The following is a 23,721-nucleotide window of genomic DNA, read 5'->3' as shown; positions in this document are numbered from 1 at the left end:
AAGGAGCAAGGAGGAGTGGCAGAGGATCCCCAAATGCAGGTGTGAAAAACTTGTTGCATCATTCCCAAAAAGACTCATGGCTGTATTAGCTCAAAAGGGTGCTTCTACTAAATACTGAGCAAAGGGTCTGAATACTTATGACCATGTGATATTTCAGTTTTTCTTTTTTAATAAATCTGCAAAAATGTCAAATTCTGTGTTTTTCTGTCAATATGGGGTGCTGTGTGTACATTAATGAGGAAAAAAATGAACTTAAATGATTTTAGCATATGGCTGCAATATAACAAAGAGTGAAAAATTTAAGGGGGTTTGAATACTTTCCATACCCACTGTATACACTCCTTAACTGTGACAATCTGGTCAGGAGGTTGTGAAACCACTACATCCTAACACAGGGTTTCTCTCCTAAAAAGATTAAAATCCAGTGTATTACAGTATGTTGTATAGCAGGCTACAGAAATTCAGTCAGTTACATGTTATTCAATAGAAGTGGTAGCAGTGCTTTGTTCATTTTCACAAAATGTTTTCAGGCAGTTGGCACAGCCTCCAGTTATATAGGATATTTTATTTAATCACTATCAGAAAGTAAAGTCATTGCACTTTTATGGTAATTGTAGTTTTTTATAGTAGAAACATTACATCATTAAGGACTCTGTATTGGTGAGTACTAATATGTACTTTGTACTTGGTCTTGTTCTGAAAAAAGTGGTATCGGTGCATCCCTATTTCCAGGTGATGGTGGATGACGGATGATGCTTTTTTTTAACCTTCTGTTCACATCCTGAACGGCAGCTTCACTCAGCCAATTGGATTGGTTCATTTAGTTATGTAGAACTACCATTTTGCCATCATGTGACACCAAATTCAGACATTTCCAAATGTCAGGTATTACTTAATGATGTGCTGATCTGCTCTGTGGAGTTCGGTGACATAAAACCATTTTGTGTTGCTTCGGTCTGTAGCTTTTAATTAGAGAATAACCACTAACTGTATTTAAAATATGGACACATCCATCGTGATGTCACCCACTGGTTTCCTGAAGAGTGGTTTTGAAGCTCAAGTCTGGCTGCTGCCATACTGATGGTGCTTAACTCCACCTGCTACAGCTTATCCAAAAATGGGCAAAGAGGTGGAACATGAGTGTAGCTGAGCTGGGCTAAATGGGGCAGAATGAAGCTAGCCACCAGTGGTGGGACCCTTCCACCTGCCAGTCAGAGCGACCACACCCTTAATTATGTATAACCTTTAGTCTCAATACAATTTAAGCTGATGAGTTGTATAAAAATTCCCCCTCTGTACAGTTGTCATGGAAGGGGAAATTAGCTATAGAGACCGTAACCTTTTTTTTAAAATTTTTTTTAACCAGGCTTTAAACATGTTTATTTCGGCTCTAAATTTGGACAATTTAACATGGGACTCTATGGGCACAGACTCCCTTTTGGACCATTCGAGGAACCGCAGGTTTTGGCACTACTGCATTGCCTTCATTTCTCAGCCTCAGAGGTTGCCACTTGAGAGTAACTCATACTGTGTGTGTGTGTGTGTGTGTGTGTGTGTGTGTGTGTGTGTTCGTGTGTGTGTGTGTGTGTGTATTAGAAAGTTAACAAGTAAGCGCCTGTGTCTTTCTGTGTAAGTGAGACTATTTGTATGTAGTGGCAAACTGGGTGGACAGCGGAGAGAGCACTGTCAGGGTGGTGTTGGATCTGAATATGATGATGTCATACTTTTGCATGTTTTCAACCAAAAGCTTCAGCTCTGGATATATTTATCTTAACACAGTGCAGATACTGTTTTTCTGAAAAGTTGTGCAGTGATGGCAGCTCACTTTATGTACACTGATCATACTTTAGCTAGGGCTGGGCCATATTGTATTGTCAACAATATACTGGTATTAGGGATGCACATTTTCACATTTTTTTTTCCCTGACCAATAGCCGAAGCTCATTAACCGTTAACCGATGAAAATGTTAGGTTTTATAGAATGGATGAATGTCTCACACATGGAACTTGAATAGAGTAAAACAGCCTAATAAAGTAGCCTATGTGTGCTGGTGATTTGTGGCAGCTCAGGTTACTTTAGGCATGTGTGATATCATATTAGTTGTCATCCATCTACAGCTGTGTTTTGAGATCTCTGCCCAAACATGCCCACCAGGACCTAGTCCAGTTGATTTTTCAAAACACCTAACAGGTTAACTAAACAGAAACTTGTAGCCTACTGTTTTTCGTTCAGAAATACAGCAACATGTCAATGTGCTGTAAGGTTGGTCTGTTTATTATGATACCAATGGTGGAGTATACCCAGTCTGACAGTTCTGATGTCCCAGCCCAGAAATGCAAAGATAGCGCCTCACTACTGGCCAGCCTGGGGAAGCTTGTCTGATTAGCTTTCCAGCACAGCCCCATGAGTTGAAATGTAAATGGTAAATGGTCTTATACTTGTATAGCGCCTTTCTATACTTTTACAGCACACTCAAAGCGCTTTCACATTATTCGGCCATTCACCCATTCACACTCCCAAGCACTCACGCATTCACACACCGGTGACATCACCGGGAGCAACTCGGGGTTCAGTGTCTTCCTCAAGGACACCTCGACATGTTGACTGGACAAGCCGGGAATCGAACCGCTAATCCTACGGTTAGGAAACGACCCGCTCTACCTCCTGAGCCACAGCCGCCCCCAAATGTAGGCCCTATAGCCTGTTATTCAGGAGACAGTTTACTTTTTTTTTTTTTTGACAGTTCAACTGGTAGTATTAATCGGTTGGAATTCTTATTGTTGGTTAACAGTTAAACTATTAAGGGTGTTTGCATCCCTTACTGGTATAATTCCTCCCGATGATAGGAAGGAGAGCAGACTACTTTAATTTACAAGGTATTCTCAGCATGTTTGCCAGTGAATAAAGAAATAAAAGTTGAAACAAATGGATAGAGGATGGGGCATTGTTCAGAGCTTCCCTCAGAACATAATTCAAACATCATTTTGTACATTGTTGTAAATCTTCACAAACGGATATGAAAACACACAAGGCTCCGAGCGCTTTTGTCTCAACTGGTGCAGTTGCTGTGGAAACTGCCTGTCATTGTGGTTCGGAAGGCTGCAAACGAGAAGCTGTCACCTATTCAATTCAATATTAAGAGCTCTCTCTCTCTCTCAAACACACACACACACACATACTCTGAGCTACACACTCATTTCAGCTATGACTGACATCAGTCAGTGATCACATAACCAGCCAGCCTCCTTCCATTCTGTGTCAGAGCGCATCACTGCTAGTTGTCATCGGTGTGAAGATTCATTGCCAGCTCTGATGCACACAGACACACAGCCACTTCCTGCCTTGTTCCTGCCTTTCATGTTTTGCAGCTCTATCTCCCTCTCTTCCCTTTACCATGTGTATTATTTCAAATAAGCACCACCTGTCAAATTTAGACTTTGAGCCTCTTGGTTGATAAGTGTACCTCTGCTGGTTTATAGTGGATGGCATGTATCTTTGGTGTTGGTCTGCAGCGTAAAAGATTTCCCCCGACATCAAAAGAAATCAGTTTTTTTTTAACTAATCACTAATAATGCTATTATTTATAACAGCCCAAGTATTTAAAAAGCCTGAAATTCAGCTCTCTTTTGCTTTCAATATATTTTGGTTTCTTGTTTTGCTCAAGTGATTTGCCACCAGTCAGAAGCAGTACGTACTTGATATTGAAGAACTGGAGTTAAAAGCAAGAATCAAAATCACTATGACACCCAGGCTTATAGATTTTTAACAGACTGCAGAGAATAAACAAAATCAGATCCTTCTTAAATGATAAATATGAGTTTATTATGCAGTATTATTAGACACAGGATAATAATGACAGCCAGTCTGTGCTAATGCTAATGTTTCCTAAGTAGTGGTGTGAGCTAATAGGGGTGGGCAGTGATACTCAAATAGTTATTAAATAAATAAAAAAAAACAATCATGCGACTATGGTCTTGTCTGTAAAAACAAAGAGCCACTGTTTTCGCCTGCTTTTGCCAGCACCCGGGAATAACGTGATAATGACGTCAGGTTATCATTTTACTACAGTGTCAAATACAAAAAGTAGAAACATGCAGTGGGGGGTGGGGGTGTAGGGTCCGTGATCTTTGAATAATTGTGAAATAGTTTCCAGCGAATATTGAATGGCATTTTGGCTTGAAATGCCCGTCCCTGTTAGCTAACATGCTAGCTGATTTTGTACTGAGTACTGCTCCCAGTCAAACTGTCTTTCTTCATCTTCAACAAACTTAAGTTAAATTTATGTTACTTCTAAGAAAACATACTTCTAGTCTCTTGTCTGTTATGTTTATGTATATCCATCCAAACTATAAGGTTCGAACCCAAAACCTTCTTGTTGTGAAGTGACAATGCTAACCACTGCAACACCACTCCATCCATTACATTTAGGTATCATGAGAATTATAGTATGTTATCACTTGTTGAATACTTTTTTTATGAACAAGTGGTCTTTGTATAAACAGTGTGTACAGTAACAGTTACTGCTGTTCTTTGTAAAGCTGTATCAGCCAGCTGCGTGCTGGAAGATAATGGCAGAGCAGGAAGATGCTAGGATTTGGTGAGAATGTGAAGGGATGGCTGGATTGTCAAGTGGTAATGATAACTGTTAAGTCAAAATATCAAGCTATACTGTATTTTGCTTAAATTAAAAAGTAAACAATGTTGTTTTATTTTTTTACTGACTCCAGTGAATGTACTTCTAAGGCTTTTCAGTTTCAAGCAGATTTGAGTGTCTGTAATCAACTTCTAAACCTTTTTGAAATAGCCAGGCTGAACTATTGTGACTGATTGGTTTTGCGTGGCAAACCAGGAAGTGTGGCAGCCTGATTTGGCTGGTGGTGTTTGCTGCTATTGAGAGAAGTCTGCAGTGGACGAAAAGCCTGTTCACAACCTTCTCATTGACAATCTCTGTGGCTGCTCAGCACTGTAGGAACTGAGTGCACTGTTTGTGACTTTGATTGTGTTGCTTGTGAAGACACAGCTGCAGTTACACTCCCTCCCATTCATGAGGTGTAAAATATAACTGTGGTACAGTCCAGTAGCCTTGCAGCAGATATTAACGTAGAGCTTATATGTTTTGTTCTTCTTAAATCTGTCAGCTGTGTTATTAGATGATTGGTGCATTTTGAGGCTGTAGTTTATAGTGATTACAGTCCATGTAACTTGTGACCATTTTATTTCTTTGTGAGTGCTGGTTTTAGGGTTTTGTCATGCTTTTAGTTGTCATTGCACTGGAGACACTTATGGGATGACAGTGTGAGTGTAGTATGTGTGAGCTAATGTTGTAGTACTTGAGATCAGTTTTGGTCTTGAGACCACTTCTTGCAGGTCTTTGTCTTGTCTCAGAATTATCCACATTTTTTAATTGGTCTTGTCTTAGTCTCGGACAAAGTGGACTCAGGATTTTATTTTGAGACCAGTAAAAGACAACAACTGTGGGGAAAGTGCCTGTGCATTTTCTTGTTATATTTATTAACATCATTACTAAGGGTTTTCCTATCATATCACCACTTAGGCACAGCGAGTGCTTTAAGCCAAATGAGCATACAGAGTGAGATGGCCAGATGGCCAAAGAGGTCATGGTCCATTGTCATATCTCAAGTTTAGATTCAAGGGTAGATGGTGAAGGAGGAAATCGTCAAAATCAGAAGGAGGATAGGATTGGGTATTGTTTGGGTTTTGGCTTGGCTGTTACACAACCGGTCTGGCTGATATCTAGATATCACATCCCTGCAAGGCCACTCCACTAGTCAGCCTTTCAAAATGGTCTTATCATATCAGTTAGATATTAACTTTTATTTAGTGAAATTGTCTCATATTAAGTTAACATATTTATTGTTTACATTAAGTTGTATGGTTGGAACTTTTCACCAACAATTAAGTATCAGTCAGCTTATTACCAAGGAATTATACCAGGTAGCTACCTGAGATCATAGTCGTCTCTAGGTTTGCCTCACTGAAAACCTCACAATGCCACCTACCAACATTAAATTACATATATTTACCAACCAAAACCAAACTATACATTTACAGAGCTATAGTATATACAGATTATGGAAGCAAACAGTTATTAATGTGTGCCATGTAGGCAGTATAAAAAAGCAGCTTCCAACCTCTATATACAACAACAACAAAAACCATAATGAACAAGCACCTGCTACACTATAATGAACAAATCATGTGCCATAAGATAGTCCCTGCTTAATGAAATGTTCCATATGTTGTTAAAGGAAGGGAGGTCAGATTCCCTATTTACATAGTTTGATGTGAAAATCTATTTGGCTTGCTGATGTTGACGAGTAGCATCAAAAGGAAATGTGGGAAAAAGAGGGATACAATAAATGTGGTTAAATCCACCGCTCCTTGAAGGTAACCTTATACACAATGTTGTGTTTGATCTCTCTAAAAAGAGCTATCAAATGTACAAGTGCAGGTGTTGAACAAAGGCTTAACATTTGTGCCTACAAACACAACTCTTGTTCTGTAAAAACATGCACAACATCCAAAGTTTGTTTCAGGCTCAAATGCAGCTTCAGTTGTCCCACTATTCGAACTTGGTATATTTCATAGTTGCAGTGTATTTAAAACACATTTCCCTTTTTTATTTACCTGGACAGTACCTTGCTGTGCTTCAGTGGGGGGGGTAGGTCTTAGTAGTCACATGCAAGTTTTAGCCAGTGTTTATTACTGGATATGTACTCAGAGTCAATTCGGAAACAAGTTCGTACCTGGAAGATTGGACAGCTGTAGTACTTTTGAGGTTTTACAAATATGTGACTCAGATTTCACCGGAGAGATCCTGAAATGGTCAAAATGGACATAAGGATGCTATTTGCAAAGCTGAGAGTTACATGAATTGCTGTGAGGGAAACAGCGGTGCCATAACCAGTCAAGCTAACAGCAGCTGACAAAGGAGTACATGAAAATAAATACATAATGTGTCGTTATTTATTAATCAGCCGAACTAAAGATACCTGTGTGTAATGTTCCTAAAAGGCCACGGTGATGATGGTAAGCAGTTCACCTACAGTGTAATGGTGTTACTGATTGAAACTAATGTTAGTCTATGCTATTATACTGTATCTCTCAGAGAGATTGCAATATTGATTATACATCTACATTAGTAAAAAGCCAGTTGCAAGTAGTAACTCCACTGCAGCTCAACAAGGTAGTGGTACTGTCCAGGGACATAATGGAGAGAAATTTGTTTTAAATGGACTGGGTTCAGCGTTCAGATCTAAATTATAACGGTTGTGCTAAATCGTCTGTCTGAAGACACAAACATATTGACAGTCGCCTCTTCATCAGGCTAGGTTACAACAGGTCAGCCAAGTTCAGTACCTTTAGCCAAACTTTGTGTAAATGGGTTAATCTTTTAATGGTAATTGTCTAATTTTGTAAAATTGCATTGTTCATTTTGTTTGTGCACAATGGCTGCAGTGTTTTTAGTGTAGTTTACATGAAAAGTGACTGCACATTAGCTTGTTCTGTATATTAATTATAAAAAAATAAAATGAATTCAATTTAAATGACATTATATATGCTATGTCTTATCATTCAAAAATGAAAATTAAATTGACAGGTAATATAAAATTATGGCCGTCAAGATGACAGACAATGGAAAAAGTTTATCTTGACCTCTGTATATAATATAGAAAGTGATGATGAGTTCCCTAAATTTTATTACTGGCTTCATAGTAATACTGGTACTAATAATAGTATTATTACTTTTTTGTTTTTGCAAAAGAATCATTTGCCACAGTAACCTAACTTGGCTTGTAAGAAATAGCTGGCTTTTCTTTCTTTGTTGTCGTTTTTCTTTTTCTGTGCATAAGATACAAATCTTTATTATTTAATGGCCATCCATATGATCTTTTTTATATAGTAACATAGTTAAATCAGTGTTGTGACACTGTGGATGATAATACAAGACTGTATTATTATTATTTTGGTCCTGTAAGAGCTGAAGAGTAGTTCACTCTTAGAAAACTACTGACAACATTTGTACTCCTCTTAAAGCTCTTAGGTGACCTCTGTGCTTGAAGTAACCGGAGTTTGGGTTCGCTATCAGTCTCTGGGATCTGCACTGTGGACTTAGCATAATGACGTTTGGTGATTTTTATCTAGAGAATTGCTCTCATACAGCTTGTTCTTGAGATAGCCTCTTCAATTTTCAGTATTCAATATACTGCTTTTTGCTTCATTGTAGGCACCATGAATGGTCTCTCTTTTGGCCAAGGAGATATGAGAGATTATGCAAGAGTGTTTCAGTGAGTCAGCTATTGTTCTTATTAGCTTGTGTAGCTGCTTTACAACCACCCAGTTTAGTAACACTTACCTGTTCAAAAGGTTACTGTTTAAAGTAAATATTTGCACTATAGTTGCAAAGTCTTTTTTCACTCACGTGCTGGTTGCTGTTTGACGTTAGCATCACACCAACCGGATCTGCTGTTGACAGAAGTCGTGCCAGCCCTGGTGCAAGCTGATGTTGACAAAATACTGCAGCTCCCTGCCAGGACTGCTGGTTTCCTGGCTTTCTGTTTGCTCTGTGCCTGATTCTGTCCTACTTGCTGCAGCCCTCTGCAGTGGTACAAGGTTCATTTCACTTTCTGTGGCCTTAGGGTGAGGCTTTAGAAAGGTTATGAATGAATGATTACTGGGTTTTAATGTTATTTCTTCATGTATGGGCGGCCGACACAATGCTTCAGATATTCATTAGGTATATTCTTTGCTGTTGGATATTGTGCTTCAGGCAAACAACAATTTCAAGTATGCATCTGTCCATTGTCTATACCTGTTCATTCTTTGAAAGGTCTCAAATTGTCTGATATTGAGCTGTCATGGGCAGCAAATGATGAAGTATTTACATGTAACTTTGGTTTCACTTTAATAGGATTACTTTCTAACATCTATACTGTCTCATTCTGTTTGCTTATTGTATTCAGAGAAGATGTTGTATGACCAACAGACCAAACACTGTCTATAATGTCTGTAACCTGCATTATTTTTGGAAAATGCAGAGAAAGTCTGATATGGAAAGTCATAACTGTTATTGTTTTCAGTTCATTAATGGAACCTGTTGTACAGCTAGCTGTTTGCTATCAAAGAGGCTCAGTGACAGTACCTTATTTTATTGTACTGATCTCTTTCAACCCATGGAAATGTCTATCTTGCTGGTTGGGTTATCCCTGGCTATAACCACTCCCAACAGATCTCTGAGGCAGGGAGCACAACAAGAAATCAAACATAAGTGTGAGTGATTTTGTGTGTCTGTATGTGTATGTCTCTGTCTCTAGTGACTGTGGTTCAGAGTCCTGCACGCCACTCCCAGCAGACTTCTTTGCTGACTCATTCATATCATACACTCCTCCCCCAGCTGCAGAGCATCGCGCTTTAACTGGTTGATTAATCCCCACCCGCTCTAACTATTAGTCAATAGTGTGTCTGCACCAGCCCTGATTTGCACCCTGTGCGTGCCTGCCTGACACAACTACAGCTTGACATCTACTGACAACATATTGTTAAAAGAACATAACATTAGACTGTGCAGGCGAGATCTTTTCTCAGCTTTTTAAAGTCAGTGGTCCCTAAGGAGGGTGTTAGGTCACATCAAGTCCCAGCATGCATCAGCTCCGGTATGTTGTTATCAGATGATTTATCACAGTGTACCAAGGGGGCTGGCTAAGTCACATGTCCTTAAGTGTCATAACAAATTCCCTACCAGCTGACTGTGATTTATTTTCAGCTCTTCTCATAATTTTTATGTGACAGTTTGCAGCTCTGTTATGTGAATATAATTTATTTTTATGTAGATGCCACTGTACTACTTGCAATGCATATGGCACCACTGATAAATGAACATTTGTATTCTACACATTTGTGTTATTTTCTTGGTCTTACATACAGAAATAGTGTGGATATTTTATTTGTAGTATACTCCGAGTTCGAAGGTCCAGCTTGAACCCATAGAGGGTTACAGGTTTTTCTGTCATGCACCATTTTGGTCCTGTGACCAAATAATCCAAGCTACAGAAGTAATGCAGTACAACTCTTGGTGTTCCCTCTTTAGGTTCAGTGATTTTTGTTAATACCTGAATAGTTTAGAGCAGGTCGGGGCTCAGGAATGTGGTGCAGTCATCTCAGAACTAAAAGGAAATCTCATCTCTGATGACCTGAAGCCAGAGCGTGATACCCACAAGTGCCCGCATTTCCATAGTTTGCTGTGGAGAGTGGATGACTGGCCTGCTCTCTGTTTGTGTATTGTCATTGTGTGTCTGTGCTTCTGTTTTGGCTCCCTGGGTGAAAGCCCACATGCTCTGTTGTTTTTTCTGGGGCAGAATTTAGCACAAAACATCCAGGTTTGGTCTAAATGCTGGTGAACATGTCTCCTTTATTTAGTTTAGGATGATATTTCATTTTGATCAGTTTTGCTATATTTTCATCTTTTGTATTGGGAGGTTCTTCTCTGTGCAGATGAATGCTGCCATTAAGCAGCCTGCAGGGCCCCAAGTGGGGCTAAGCTGAAAGACAGGCCTGTGCTGTTACATAAGTCAGTCTTTGTCTTATCATTGTACCGCTGTGAGGATCCAGATCCTGGCCAGCAGTGGAAATGGTCTCAATAAAACGACAGCAAACAAGCACTGTAACACATCCAACTACTGTTTAACAGGCAGATATTGACTCATTTAAAAGACTAACCTGAAAAACAGCTGTAATTATGAGATGTTTCTCGTAAGTAATCTGAGATCTTATCAAAGTAGTAGTTACTGAGCAGTTACTGTTTTGAAACCTGAAAATGGGTTTGTGTGGCCTCATCAGAACAGTCGGAACAGTTTGGCGTGGCAGCCCCCTTCCTTCCTGTTTGTACACTAATTTGCTGCCTCGCTGTCTGTAGTATATACCACTCAGTCATATTCTTATCCAGAAAACAAAACTGAACCCTAAAATGACATCAGGCCATACACTGGACACCAGTTTCCCAAATCTGCGGAATGGTGTGTCATGGTGTGACGAATCCCTTTTTTTTTTTTTTTTTACATATTTGATTTTATAGTTTATCTACAATATATGCCAACATAGAAATGGTAAAACACGGAAAGAAGAATGTTACTGTGTTGCCTTGGTTTTTAAAAAACCTTAGGGAGTTTAGTAGTAGAAACAAATGGACAACAATCAGTATAAATAACGAAGACTGACCTTTGTATGTATTCCTCTCTGTGTCTCTCTGCAGTGGAGGGTGAAGGTCAAGGTCGCATTCTTCAGCGGTTTCCTGAGAAAGAATGGGAGGACAGCTCATTCCCACAAGGCATAGAGCTGGTAGGTCAACACATACAGACATGTTCTTGTATAGCTCAGTAGCAAGATGGTTAACCCTGTCATGGCTAAGGGCAGAGACACACCAAGCCGATGACGGAATAAAGTAGCACGATTCCCGCCTTGAAAAGTCAGTATGGAAGGGCCTAGAGTGTTTAATTAAAGCTGCATTAACTAGTTGTGTCAATGGCATAAATGTTAAGTGTTTTATTTGCTATGGATGTGTTCAGTAAAGACATGAAAGATCATGACCTTTTGCATTTTATCATCTTAGAAATATTGTTTGATATCTGTGACTTTGGTGAAGCTCAAATCACATTTCATGACCAATTCATGCAAAAAAAAAACAAAAACAGGACATTCTAAACAGTGCCATTACTTTTTTACTTGTTAAGTCAAAACAATAATATTGAGTCTATTGTTATCTCACCTCAGTGAGGCATCTCACTGGCAGTACTCATTGACACATTAAAAATAGTCAATTTGAAAATTATGTAACTTTTAAAAATCAACTATAATATTTAAAATGAGAGCAAAGTATACTTTAACATCTACTGTATTCACACCATGCAGTCAGAGCCTTTGGCGGCTTTGTCATTATCTTTTTATTAAAGCCGACAATCTCTTGAGAACTTGTTTTGGTGCATTAATGGTAGCCCAGCCCAGGGTTAATCACCCTGAGGTGCAGTAAGCACATGTGACCCACTACTGTCTGTCAGCTGGGTTGCCAGGTTGGTATGTGCACTAATTGTTTTCTCTTTTCCTTTTTTCATCCTTTCTTCCCATCTCCATCTGATTCCATTCCTGTTTTACCTCTGGCCCCGATGTTGCCTTCACCTTTTCACCTTCTCACCCTTCTCCCTCTCTAGTTCTGTCAGCCCAGTGGTTGGCAGCTGGTGCGTGAGTGGCAGCCCGCCTCCTTCGTTGTAGCAGTTTTGACTGACATCAACTCGGACCGTCATTACTGTGCCTGCTTCACTTTCTGGGAGGGCCTGGACAACCCACAGGTGAGATACACATCATTTAAGTGATGTCTCAGGGATCTGTGCCCTGTCCTTCCAGTCGGAGTTGTTAGTGCATTAACAGTGACATGAGCTGTGGGCTGTGTGGATAATTTAGTATAGGATTCACGTGACACTTGACACAGGCTCTGTAAATAGTCTTTTTTTTTTCCATACACACCCACTACTAGAGAAGTGGAGACTGAATAATACATCTATTTAATGCATTCTTTAATACTTTCCATCTGTCATTATTGCCAATTTGCTTTGTTGGAACACATGTCCATGAGGAACCTGCATCTCTATGGTGATTGAGTATTTTTGCTGCTGCATCAATCACACATTCACTTTTTTGTGTTTTTAATTGGACATCCTGTTTGAAATAGTGAATATTTGAAGTATTTATCTCAGCCTGGAGTGCTCTGTGTTCAACTGCAGAAGGCTGAGGCCAGTGAGGTGGATGAGGAGCCGGGTGTTGTTCAATCAGCTAAAGTCTTTGCCCCCAAGAGCCTGGTGCTGGTGTCCCGACTGGACTACACTGAGGTGTTCAGGGTATGCCACACACAGTAATTTCTAGTACTCCAGTAATTTCTAATACATCAGTATAGCTTTGTACAGTTTTGGTTGACCCCTTGACTAGTGCATTTTTCCTGCTTTGCTGAACAGAACTGTCTGGGTCTGATCTACACCATCCATGTAGATGGCCTGACTGTTCCCTTGGAAACAGTGATCGGAAATCTCCTCACCTGTATCATTCCCATCGCTGGAGGCTCCCAGGTAGAACTGCTTGACTATTCATCCCTCTTTTTCCACATATGGGCAACTGTACTAACTACAATACCCTCCAAAGGCAAAAGTCACTGTCATATAAACCTTGAATAACACTCCAAGGATTAACATAAAACTGTGGCACCATTCCTAAGTCTTATTTTTGTGCTTTCCAGCCTTGCTAGGTGATATACACTCCTTGTGTCACCCTCTGCCTTACTCAGGGAGTTCATGAGGGAGTTCAGAGCTTGGAGCCTGCTAGCATAGCGCCCTGTTTAACATGGTCTTCTAAGCCTGAATTTGTGTTAGCTCAGCACAACAGGAGAATATTAGCTGTGGTTGGAGAGGTTCGACAGCCTATTTCTTCATGTGTATATGTATGCAAGAGAGTTTACCCAGTGCCTTTTTGTGTGGAGTTTGCATGTTCTCTTTGTGCGTTTGGGTTCTCTCCGGGTACTACGGCTTCTTCCCACAGTCCAAAGACATGCAGCTTAGGTTGATCGGTGACTGTAAACCTGTAGGAGTGAGTGTGGGTGTGTGTGGATTTCTGTCCCTATGTGACAACCCTGTGATAGACTGGCGACCTGTCCAGGGTGTACCCCTGCCTCTCACCCAGTGTCAGCTAGGATTGGCTCCAGCCACCACCCCCGTGACCCTCTTTAGGATAAGTGGTATAGATAATGGATGGATAGTTTCAGTAATTAGCTTTAAAATGATATTAATCTTCTTCACAGAACTGGTTTTATAGCAGATCTCTATCCCTTAGGAGCAGTGTCATGGACAGCTCAGGCAGCCATCCTGGAAACACAAGTATAGACATTAGTGTTATTTATTTCATTTCATTGCTATGAGTTTACTGGGAGACATTAGATTTGTGAAACCCTTCCCCTCCAGAGGTCACAATAGACTTTCTTGTTGTCTGTCACTTTGATGATAATTTATTACCTGTCAGTTTAATTTCACTAGTTAATTATAAGCCATATTTCATAGCACCTAATTTTCAGTTAATTTTTTAATAATTAATATATGGAACAAGCTTATGTGTGGCCAACTTTTCATGTCAACACCACAGATGATATTTTTTTCCACAGTGTAACGGAGGACACTGAAGACACTGCAGCCATTGTGCGTAAACAAGCAAATATGAACAGTGCAATTTTACAAAATTAGACAATTACCATTAAAAAATGAACAACCCAGTTACATGAAGTTATGTAAATGAATTGAACTCAGCTGACCTGCTGCAGCTTAGCTTGCTGCAGAGGCAACTGTCATTAGGTTTTTCACAACCAGGGTGCTCTGCTGATGCCCTGGAGACTGGACTTGGCAAGTTTTGAGTTTGGGGAATATTTCTCTCTGGAAGTGATTAGAGGTTGCTCTGAACTTGGGATTTCCCAGTCCTGAAGCACTCACTTCACCGGGAGGAGTCCGCTGCATGTGCTCCTATTGCTCCAGAGCCGCAGCTGCATGTGACTCATAGTGGTCACAGACATGCGTCGTAGCCCTCGCTATGTAAATTTTCAACAATGATGGAAAAGTTTGGGTTAACGAAACCTCTGATCACCTCCTTTGTGGATGATCGGTGCCACTTTGCACATATAGACCAAATCCTTAAATTTTACAAGTAGTGTTTGCCATCAAGTCCTTACATTTGTAACCAGATAAGCAAACTAAGCATGTTTGCATTTTCTTTTATTCAACATACCATATCTGAGGTACACGTTTTGGCACCATTGCTTGAATCCAGGCCTCTGCTTTTCTGGGGTCGTATATGTACATGTGGAACTCATCACGTTAAAAATCTCCACTAACATGAGTCAACACTATGCCACAAATTAGAAGAGTCATTTTTTGCATTTTGTCACGCATATGCATGTGTACGCGGACATCACCAGCAGGTGTTACTTGACACCACATCGAGCTAATGTAAACAAATTATTTCTCATGACATATTCTGAATTTTTCTAGTTGTTTCTCCCTCTTTTATTTTTAAACAATTTTCTCTTTACCCTTGTTTTTCATATATTTTGTAAGATTCATGATTTGTTATTTCTACTCCTTTATGTTTTTAATACATTTTTCTGTGTAAGTAAATTAAACATCCCTGTTATACTGGCTGTCATGCTGATGGTGCACAAACAGAAGGAAGTCTCTCTCTTTTTTTTAAAATTTGCATCAGTTGAGCTCTACCGCTGTGTTTTCCAGATGTTGTAACCCATGTGTGTCCTTTATGTACATCCTACTGTACACTGGTTCCTCTTTGTTACAGATAGATGAGACTCCAGTTTGTAGTTTAGACAAGGTCCCTCAGGCCTGTGACTGGCTGCGGGCCTGTCTCCAGGTAACTTTCCCATTCTGCAAGCTTCGCCAATCAACAACCAGCTTGATCTTATTGATTCTGTTAATCAAACAGACCAGAGTTGTTTTTCTTTTTTTTTTTTTTAGGAATGTGTTTCTTCCTCCAGTCATTTCAAATCATTTGTGATTGATGGTGCTTCAGCTGTTACTGCTTTTTTCTGTTTTGTGATCAGATAGTTTTCTTCTCTTGTGTTTGTCATCAACTTGATTTGGTGCAGCTATTAAGCATTTTAAAATACTGATTATATTCACGTTTTTTTTCACTCTCTAAAAGACACACACATACTGTATTTGTACTTCTGTCTTTGTGAGGACACTAGATAACAATGTATTCCCAAGCCTGTTACCTTAACGTTAACCATCACAACTATAAATGCTTAACCATAACCCTAATACCTAACCTGAACCCTAAAACCAAGTCTTAACCCTCAAAAACATGTTTCAGCAAGTGAGAACTGGCCAAAATGCCCTCACTCTGTAGCAAAAAAATGCTTTTTTTTTGTTCATTGTTATATAGAAAGTACAAGAAAACGCACACTCCTGTGGCTGGGAAGGTTGGAGTGCAGTTGCTGGGTGAGCATATGGGACAGCAGATGGCTTCCTAATGGACAGCACAGCATCTGAATGAGAGAATCAGTTCTAACCAGTATTAACACACATATAAACCCAAGCAGCAGAGACTAATGCACAGCTCTGCTCATGCACTAACACACATTCATCAATGCACAGGCCAACACTGAGCAGGTGTTTAGATTGAGTCCGGTAAAAGGGGCTGCATTAGTGGGTGGGTGGGGGGTTGACGCGAATGGCTCCATTCACGTTTCCAGCACGTGAGCTTCTCTTGTGTTTTGGTTAGCCATGGTGCTAATGTAGCCTACTCTACCTTAGCACCACCACTGTGTCACCATTGATAGATAAAAAGCACAATTTAATATCCAGTACCCTAACTAATGAAAACACATGGCAGGTCATTATTGTATGTTGACTGTGGCCCAGATTTAAAAGTGAATAGCAGTGAATGCTCATGCTAACAAGGTTAACAAGAGTCCTCCTCCCATGGGCGTCCACGTCCCAGTCATCCCCCATACATCAACATTTGTCAACACCGCACTTTTGCGAGATTTTATCACTCTCCGGTGCGGTGAAAGTTGAACCACATCTGACTTTCTAACTGCACTGGGCTGTGTGGTTTTTCACAAGCCTCCTGGGTTGCTGGTGTCAGCTGCAGAGAACGCAATCCCCCATAGAAATGAATGGGAGGGATGTTTGAAAAATAGTTAAAGCTTTTATTCACATAGTGAGGATTAAAAGCAATAAATGTGGCCCTTTTTAATCCTCACCATGAGAGCCATCTGAATAAAGGCCTTTTAATTGTTTTTCAGAAGTTTGCCTTGGATTCATTTCTTTTCAAGTACTGTATTTCACCCTGACAAAGTTTATAATCAAAATGACCCAACAAACATTTGTTAGCCACATAAACTTATACCGTCATGGTAAAAAGAAATTACACCCTCCTTCAAGTCTCTATTTTTATTCATCAAGGGCTAAAAACAATTGTGTGAACCTCACAAACTCTGCAAACAACCAACCAACCTCAGATGACGACAACAAACAAGCGCAACAGATATTAATAGGTGGTTACTATTTCCCTGAAGTAAACCAACCTTCAGAAACCAGATAGGAAAATATACACCCTATAATTCAGTAACATGTAGAGCCGCCTTTAGCAACAATAACTTGAGGGAAACATTTCTTGTACGAGTTTATCACTCTTTCACAATGTTTTTGAGAATTTCTGGCTCACTCTTCTCTACAACATTGCTTCAGTTCATTGATGTTTGAGGGTATTCATTTTGTGCACAGCTCTCAAGATCCCACCACAGCGTCTGTGGGGTTAAGTGCCACATTTCCATGCTCTGGTAGTGGGGCAGGCTGTTGTATCAATGTCTGTTGAGTGACTAAAAGGTGTTTGAACTCCTTTAAAAGGTCCAGTTAATGACAGCACTGCTGTGCAGCTTGTGAAGTACAGTGACTGATGTGTGTGACTGAGACAAGCTGTGCAGCAGGATGTTACAACAATCCAGTTATTTATCTAAACACGTTGCACTGCTCTAATGTGAAGTGGACTTCAGGCTGTTGGCCTGATGTGAGAAATGATGAATTACAGAAGTGGAACCTTGTGGTTAGCAAGGCCATCCCTAACACAGCAAAGTGACAGTCTACTAGGTTTTCATACATCATTTGTGTGTTTTAAGTCCCCTTAAACAACATATTCAATCCACACAATCTGTACGTGACCCTGACCTCTGACCTGGGTTCGTGTGAGTACGTGTGGGCTCCTGGCTGGTTTCCCCATAGTGGGGCATGACTTCTGTTTACTATGGAAGACAGTCAAATGTTTGCTTTTGTTAGTGATTGAGCTGTTACAGGAATTTGCTTATTTGTCTCTAAAAATAATTGTCACAGTGGGAATTTCAGTCCCAGTTTTTGGTCGTTACTCGTCACATTGCCATGTGCTCTGAATTAGACATTTAGGCCACCACTGAGCGATAACCCACTTTAAACTGGAAGTTGCACAAGTTGTTCTGTCAGTGCTACTTTCTGTCATTTGATCACAAAAGGTGAAATATAAACTGTGAACCTCAGTTCCTCCCTTAGCCTATCATCACTGTCATTGTGTTTGAGGTTGGAAGGGGATTTCATTGTGGGAATTCTCCTGTTTCCAGTATCCCTTTAAGTACCTGTTATTGCTTAAAACAGTAAAGCCATACTGCTGTCAGATATTTTCAGTTTTGTAATTAAAAAATATTTCCTCTTTTGAGATTCCCTCATTAGACCAGTGTTACTGTTACGGTGTGATTTCAGAACCATGCCAGGATGTAGGACTTGATCTAACTCATTTGATGGTTTCTGATGGATCCCCATTTTGAGTTTGTCCTAAGATTAAAAACACGAAATGTGTTCAGTGAAGCTCCCCCTCTGTAGGGTGTCTATGCCATACTGTGGACCACTAGAAAAAAATAGTCATCTAGAAACCCTCGTCCCATACTGTTACTGTAATTATATTATAGGTATTATTTATGACAAATAAACATTATTTGCACTGTTGTGTTTATTTTGAGTTGGGAGTGAAATAACACAATGAATCATCTCTTATTGCTCTGCCACATAATGGCTTTACTTTGTTTTGCATGTGTTTGTCATATCTGTTGTTGCACTCATCCTATATTTTTACATGGCCCTCATCTTGCAGTTGATGTTTATATGTTATCATTCATGCAGCTTCATTGTTTTGCGATGCTGATGCATCACTGTCATATTGTTGCCAAGTTTGGTTGTTCTGTGCCCTCGCTCCTGTTGTTTCTAACATGTGTCTTATCTTGCGGGTTGGCGGTGTCTCTCTGCTGGGTGCTTGTGTAGCTCGGCCAAGAGGAGAGAGAAGAGAGATTGGTACGCCAGCCTGACTTAATTCTCCCCTCGCCACCTGTCAGATCTGACCTTTCCTAGCTTCCTTTTCTCCACCCGCCCCCCTCAGCCAGCCCACGCACACCTCCTTTGCCGGGAGAATCAATCAAAATGCTTTGATACAAACTCAATATGTGACCAACAACTGATCATATAGCTGCGCTTCTGATGCAAGCATGAGCTTCTCACCTTTTCCATAGATTCATGATACTGAAAATTTTGATCTTATGGCTGATTTGTTTCCTTAATATAATCAACTGCGTTTCTGTATTTCATAACTGTACAGCACAATGAGGTTTTATCACTTATAATTTCTGCTTTCCAAGAACAACATTGTGATGTCCCCTTTGTTCTCAGGGCCAAAGAATGTATTGTTCTAATATGCCTCTCATCTAGAAAGCCACAACTGTCATAATTAAATCCTCATGGCTGGAATGCTGCCAGCTACAGTTTTTAGTAGGCTACAACCTCTATTGAAATAGTAAACTAGCTAAAAGGTTGGCATAGGGAGTGCCAGCACAAATATCAGTAGTTAAGTTTTCAGGGGGACTGAAGGTAAAGTGTTGCCCAGAGATTGAAACTAACTAAAGGTTGACATTAAGTTTACTACTAGAGCAAGATTTTGAGGCCATAGCTTATCTTAGTCACTTAGTGATGAAGATCCTACAGCAGATCCATGAGGTTCTTAATACAAATTATTCAGACTGACAGCCTGTTAGAACTGAGTATTCAGTCATGTAAATAATGCTCCTCTGCACATCTGCCACTTACTATCTGATCTCAAATGGCAAGCACCAAATAAAACACACCAGATGATCAGATGTTTGATCACAGCATTGAATCGCTAACAGCTAATCTGTGGACGCTGATGCTGTCGCTGCTCTAGAGCATGAGATCATGCTGCTAACCCCCCACCCCCCACCACCACCACCACCACCTCCTTACATGAGTACTGCTGCTGAAAATTAAATTTTGTTTTCTCTTACCAACAGGAAACACAAATTTGATCACATTATGGGGACTGTTAAATAAAATTAGTTTGAAATGTTTTATATGTATCAGAAATCATGACTCCAAGATATGCTGTCAGCTGATCTTATCTCTGTAGATTCCCCTTTTGTGTTTCAGATTAAATGAATGATTATACTTGTATTGTTTACATTTATATTTTTACAGCCTAAATCATCTGTTTCCCCTCCTGGATGTTTGTTATCCAGACCACATAAAAAAAACAATATTTATTGGTTTTGACTTTTGTCTGGAGCACAGTACAGTAAGTACGGAAAGTTTCAGACCATTTCAAGTTTTCCACATTTTATGTTTCAGACTCTTTAAATGGAGTCAATTCATTTTTTCCCCCTCATCAATCTACACACAATGCTCCACAATGATAAAGTGAAAACAGGTTTTTGGAGTGTTTTGTAAATGTGTTAAAACTTAGAGACTGAAATATTCCATTTACATAAGTATTCAGACCCTGTGTTTTGACACTAGCAGTTGTGCTCTGGTGCATCCTACTCCTATCAATAGTCATTGAGCTGCTTCTACAGCTTTATTAGAGCCCACCTGTGCTTAATTTAATGTACTGGATATAATTAGTAAAGGCACACACCTGTCTATACAAGATCTCATAGTTGATGGTGTATGTTAGAGTGAAAACAAAGCCATGAGGTTGGGAGTACCTGCAAGACATGATTGTGTAAGACAGATATGGGGAATGATACAAGAACATTTCTGTACCATTGAAAGTGCCCAGGAGCACAGTAGCCTTCATCATTCTCAAATGGAAGAGATGTGGAACCACCGACAGTCCTCATAGATTTGGCCACCCAGCCAAACTGAGTAAGCAGGGTTCTTGGTCAGACCAACAACCAGGAACCTAAGGGGCACTATGAATGAGATCCAGAGTTCCTTTATGGAGATGGGACAGGCTTACAGAAGGATAAGCATCAGTGCAGCACTCCACCAATCAAGCCTCTATGGTATAGTGGCAAGACGGAGTCCATTCTTCATTAAAAAGCATATTACCAACCCACTGGGAGCTTGCCAAAGGCACCTGAACCACTCTCATACCATGAGAAGCAAAATCCTCTGGTCTGATGAAACAAAGATAGAACTATTTGGCCACAATTCCCAGCTGTGTGTGTGGAGAAAACCATGTACTGAGCATCACCTCAATAATGCCATCCCTACAGTCAAACACGGTGGTGGCAGCATCAGGCTGTGGGGATATTTTTGGGCAATTTGGGCATTCAAAAGCAATTTTGAATGAAAACCTTCTCCAGTGTGCTCAGGATGTCAGAATGGGGCAAAGTTTTACACGTCAACAAGACAACAATCAGAAGCATACCACTAGGAAAACACAGGAGTGGCTTCAGGAAAACACCGTGAAAGTCCTGGAGTGTTCCAGCCAGAGTCTGGACCGGTACCCAATAGATCATCACTGGAGAGACCTGAAAATGGCTGTGCACCAACACTCCCCATCCAACCTGGTTGACCTTGAACAATTCTTCCAAGGAGAATGGAAGAAAATTCCAAAAGAAAGGTGCCCTAAGCTTGTCGCTTCAGTCTCAACGAGTCTTGAGGCTGTCAGTGCTGCCAAAGGTGCTTTAACCAATTACTAAGTAAAGGGTCTGAATACTTACGTAAATTGGATATTTCAGTCTTTTATTTTTAATAAATTAATAAAACACTTCAGAACTTGTTTTAACCTTGTCATTATGAAGCATTGCGTGTAGATTGATGAAGAAAATTATGTGAATCAATTTAAAGATGAGTCTGAAGCAATAAAATGTGGAAAACCTGAAAGAGTCTGACACCTTTCTGTACTGACTGTAGATTTCCAGTCAGTTTATAATGGATACAGTGTCAATTCTAAGATCTTGAGTTTTATTCATTTAGTAAGCAGTTTGTGTGCAACATTACTGTTTAAGCCTTTTAACATATCGGATGTCATTTCCAAAAAGAGAGAAAATTTATCCTGGGACATGTTTCATGGACCTAAATAAATCACCCATACAGATCCATCCTAATCAGTCTCTTTCGCTTGTGCTTACATTACCTACTGTGGTAAATCGCCTGTGCATAACACCTGCCATGTCGCTGTCAGTGATACGGTGGTGCTGGTGTTGTATTGCAGTAAGGTTGTTTGCATGGAGTCCTGCCCAGCGCTCTTCACGTCCTGATCGACTGGAATGGCTTGTGTCCTATCTGTCATGTACCTGCTAAGCTTCTGGGAGCCTCCATCCCTCTCTGTTGTTGACTGACTCTGCTCTCTGGACACACACAGCTGCGATTAAACCAAGATGTCAAACCCTGATTTTCTGAGAAACACTCTTTGTTCTCTGAATCCCCCCTCCCCCCACGATCCTTATGTTCTCTTCTCTCGCTTAATCTGCAGAGGACTATAACATTTGGTGCTGGTGACCGGCAAATTATCCAGACTCCTATCAATGACTCACTTCCTGTCAGCGGCAGCAGTGTGGCCCAGCTCTTCAGACAGCTTGGTAAAAATGATTAGAATACAGGATTAGTACACTTGTCCCATTGCTAAATAGTGTGTTCATGTCTCAAAGAAAAGGTAAACGTTAATTGTGATGAATACAAAGACTTCATTCTTGTAGCAGTAATGAAGTACACTTGGCCACTTTATAGTCTACTGGTACACCTGTACAGTTTTATGCAATTGGCCACTGAGTGGAGTGTAGTTGAAAAACTAAAATGGGCTTTTTCACTTGTGGAATAGTGAGCAGGAGTATGAATACATGTACTCTATAGAAAAATGTTTTGTGCCCTAGAGCTTCCAGTGATGCCATGTCTGTGTTCTCCTCTCTTAGGTATAGTTAATGTGCTGTATCTGTTCTGTGCCGCCCTGACCGAACATAAGATCCTGTTCCTGTCCAGCAGCTACCAGAGACTAACAGATGCCTGCCGCGGACTGCTGGCCATCATGTTCCCCCTCAAATACAGGTGTCTTTACCTTCCTCATTCTCAGTATTGTGTCTTCTGATGATTCTCTAGGTGTTACTCTGACTAGTGGCAGTAAAGCATAAAAAAGCATGGGTATGGCTGACAACAGTCGATACGCTAAATCTCTCTCTGTTTGTGTTTCTCAGCTTCACTTATGTTCCCATTCTGCCGGGAAAACTACTAGAGGTCCTGAGCACTCCCACTCCCTTCATTATTGGTGTCAACTCATTTTTCCGCTCCGAAACACAAGAACTGGTGAGTTCTCATTAATACAGTATGATGGACCAGTGTGACAAGGCTTCATTAAGACAAGATCAACGCTATTCGTCTTTTGTGTAAAATGCTGAGACAGTGACTCTGAATGTGTATGAATTTGCGTTAATACGCATAGAAGCTCCAGATGTTTGTTTGTTTTTTTTTTAGTTTTGTTACTGTACTGGCGCACAGCAAAGTAGGTGTTCTCAAGCTGTGTGTTTCCATGTAGATTTTTAATGAAAGTTCCACTAGTTTGTTAAAGAATTTGTGATTACAATAACTTTCTGGGAGAAGTGGTGCATTATCTGAGAGAAATGCAGGAGAGCCAGTATTTTTGGCCATGACTAAGTGTCCAGAGCACTTGATCAAAGAAGATAATTTTGGTGCTACAGTATCTTATTAAAAGCTTCTGAGAATGTAATGAGTGCTCCTGTTAGCAGTGTGTGATTGTTTCCTTGTTTCACATACTAGTGAGATGCTGTGTTTGGTGCAGTATTCACACACTCATTATCAGTGTGTGAGCAGTCGTCGGCGTCAGGTGTCCAAGGTTAT

General features: G+C 40.3%; 1 protein-coding gene across 5 annotated transcripts in view; it reads left to right on the top strand.

Annotated features, from left to right (window-relative positions):
• The window catches only part of sbf1 (SET binding factor 1), a 66,522-nt gene that overhangs the window by 14,040 nt on the left and 28,761 nt on the right, over positions 1-23,721 (top strand). For 2 of the 5 annotated variants that reach the window (XM_020601280.1, XM_020601283.1), the window contains exons 2-10: positions 11,271-11,356; positions 12,223-12,360; positions 12,793-12,906; positions 13,021-13,131; positions 15,392-15,463; positions 18,901-18,930; positions 22,346-22,451; positions 22,782-22,914; positions 23,061-23,169. In XM_020601280.1, coding sequence (XP_020456936.1) covers positions 11,271-11,356; positions 12,223-12,360; positions 12,793-12,906; positions 13,021-13,131; positions 15,392-15,463; positions 18,901-18,930; positions 22,346-22,451; positions 22,782-22,914; positions 23,061-23,169 — 899 coding nt within the window. The remainder of the gene's footprint in view (positions 1-11,270; positions 11,357-12,222; positions 12,361-12,792; positions 12,907-13,020; positions 13,132-15,391; positions 15,464-18,900; positions 18,931-22,345; positions 22,452-22,781; positions 22,915-23,060; positions 23,170-23,721) is intronic. The other 3 variants (XM_020601282.1, XM_020601281.1, XM_020601284.1) reach the window with 3 other exon arrangements.

This window comes from Monopterus albus, unplaced genomic scaffold, assembly GCF_001952655.1.
Source record: "Monopterus albus unplaced genomic scaffold, M_albus_1.0 scaffold51.1, whole genome shotgun sequence".
NCBI lineage: Eukaryota > Metazoa > Chordata > Actinopteri > Synbranchiformes > Synbranchidae > Monopterus > Monopterus albus.
The sequence above is the reverse complement of the archived record's forward strand: the minus strand, read 5'-3'. Positions and strand labels throughout refer to the sequence as shown.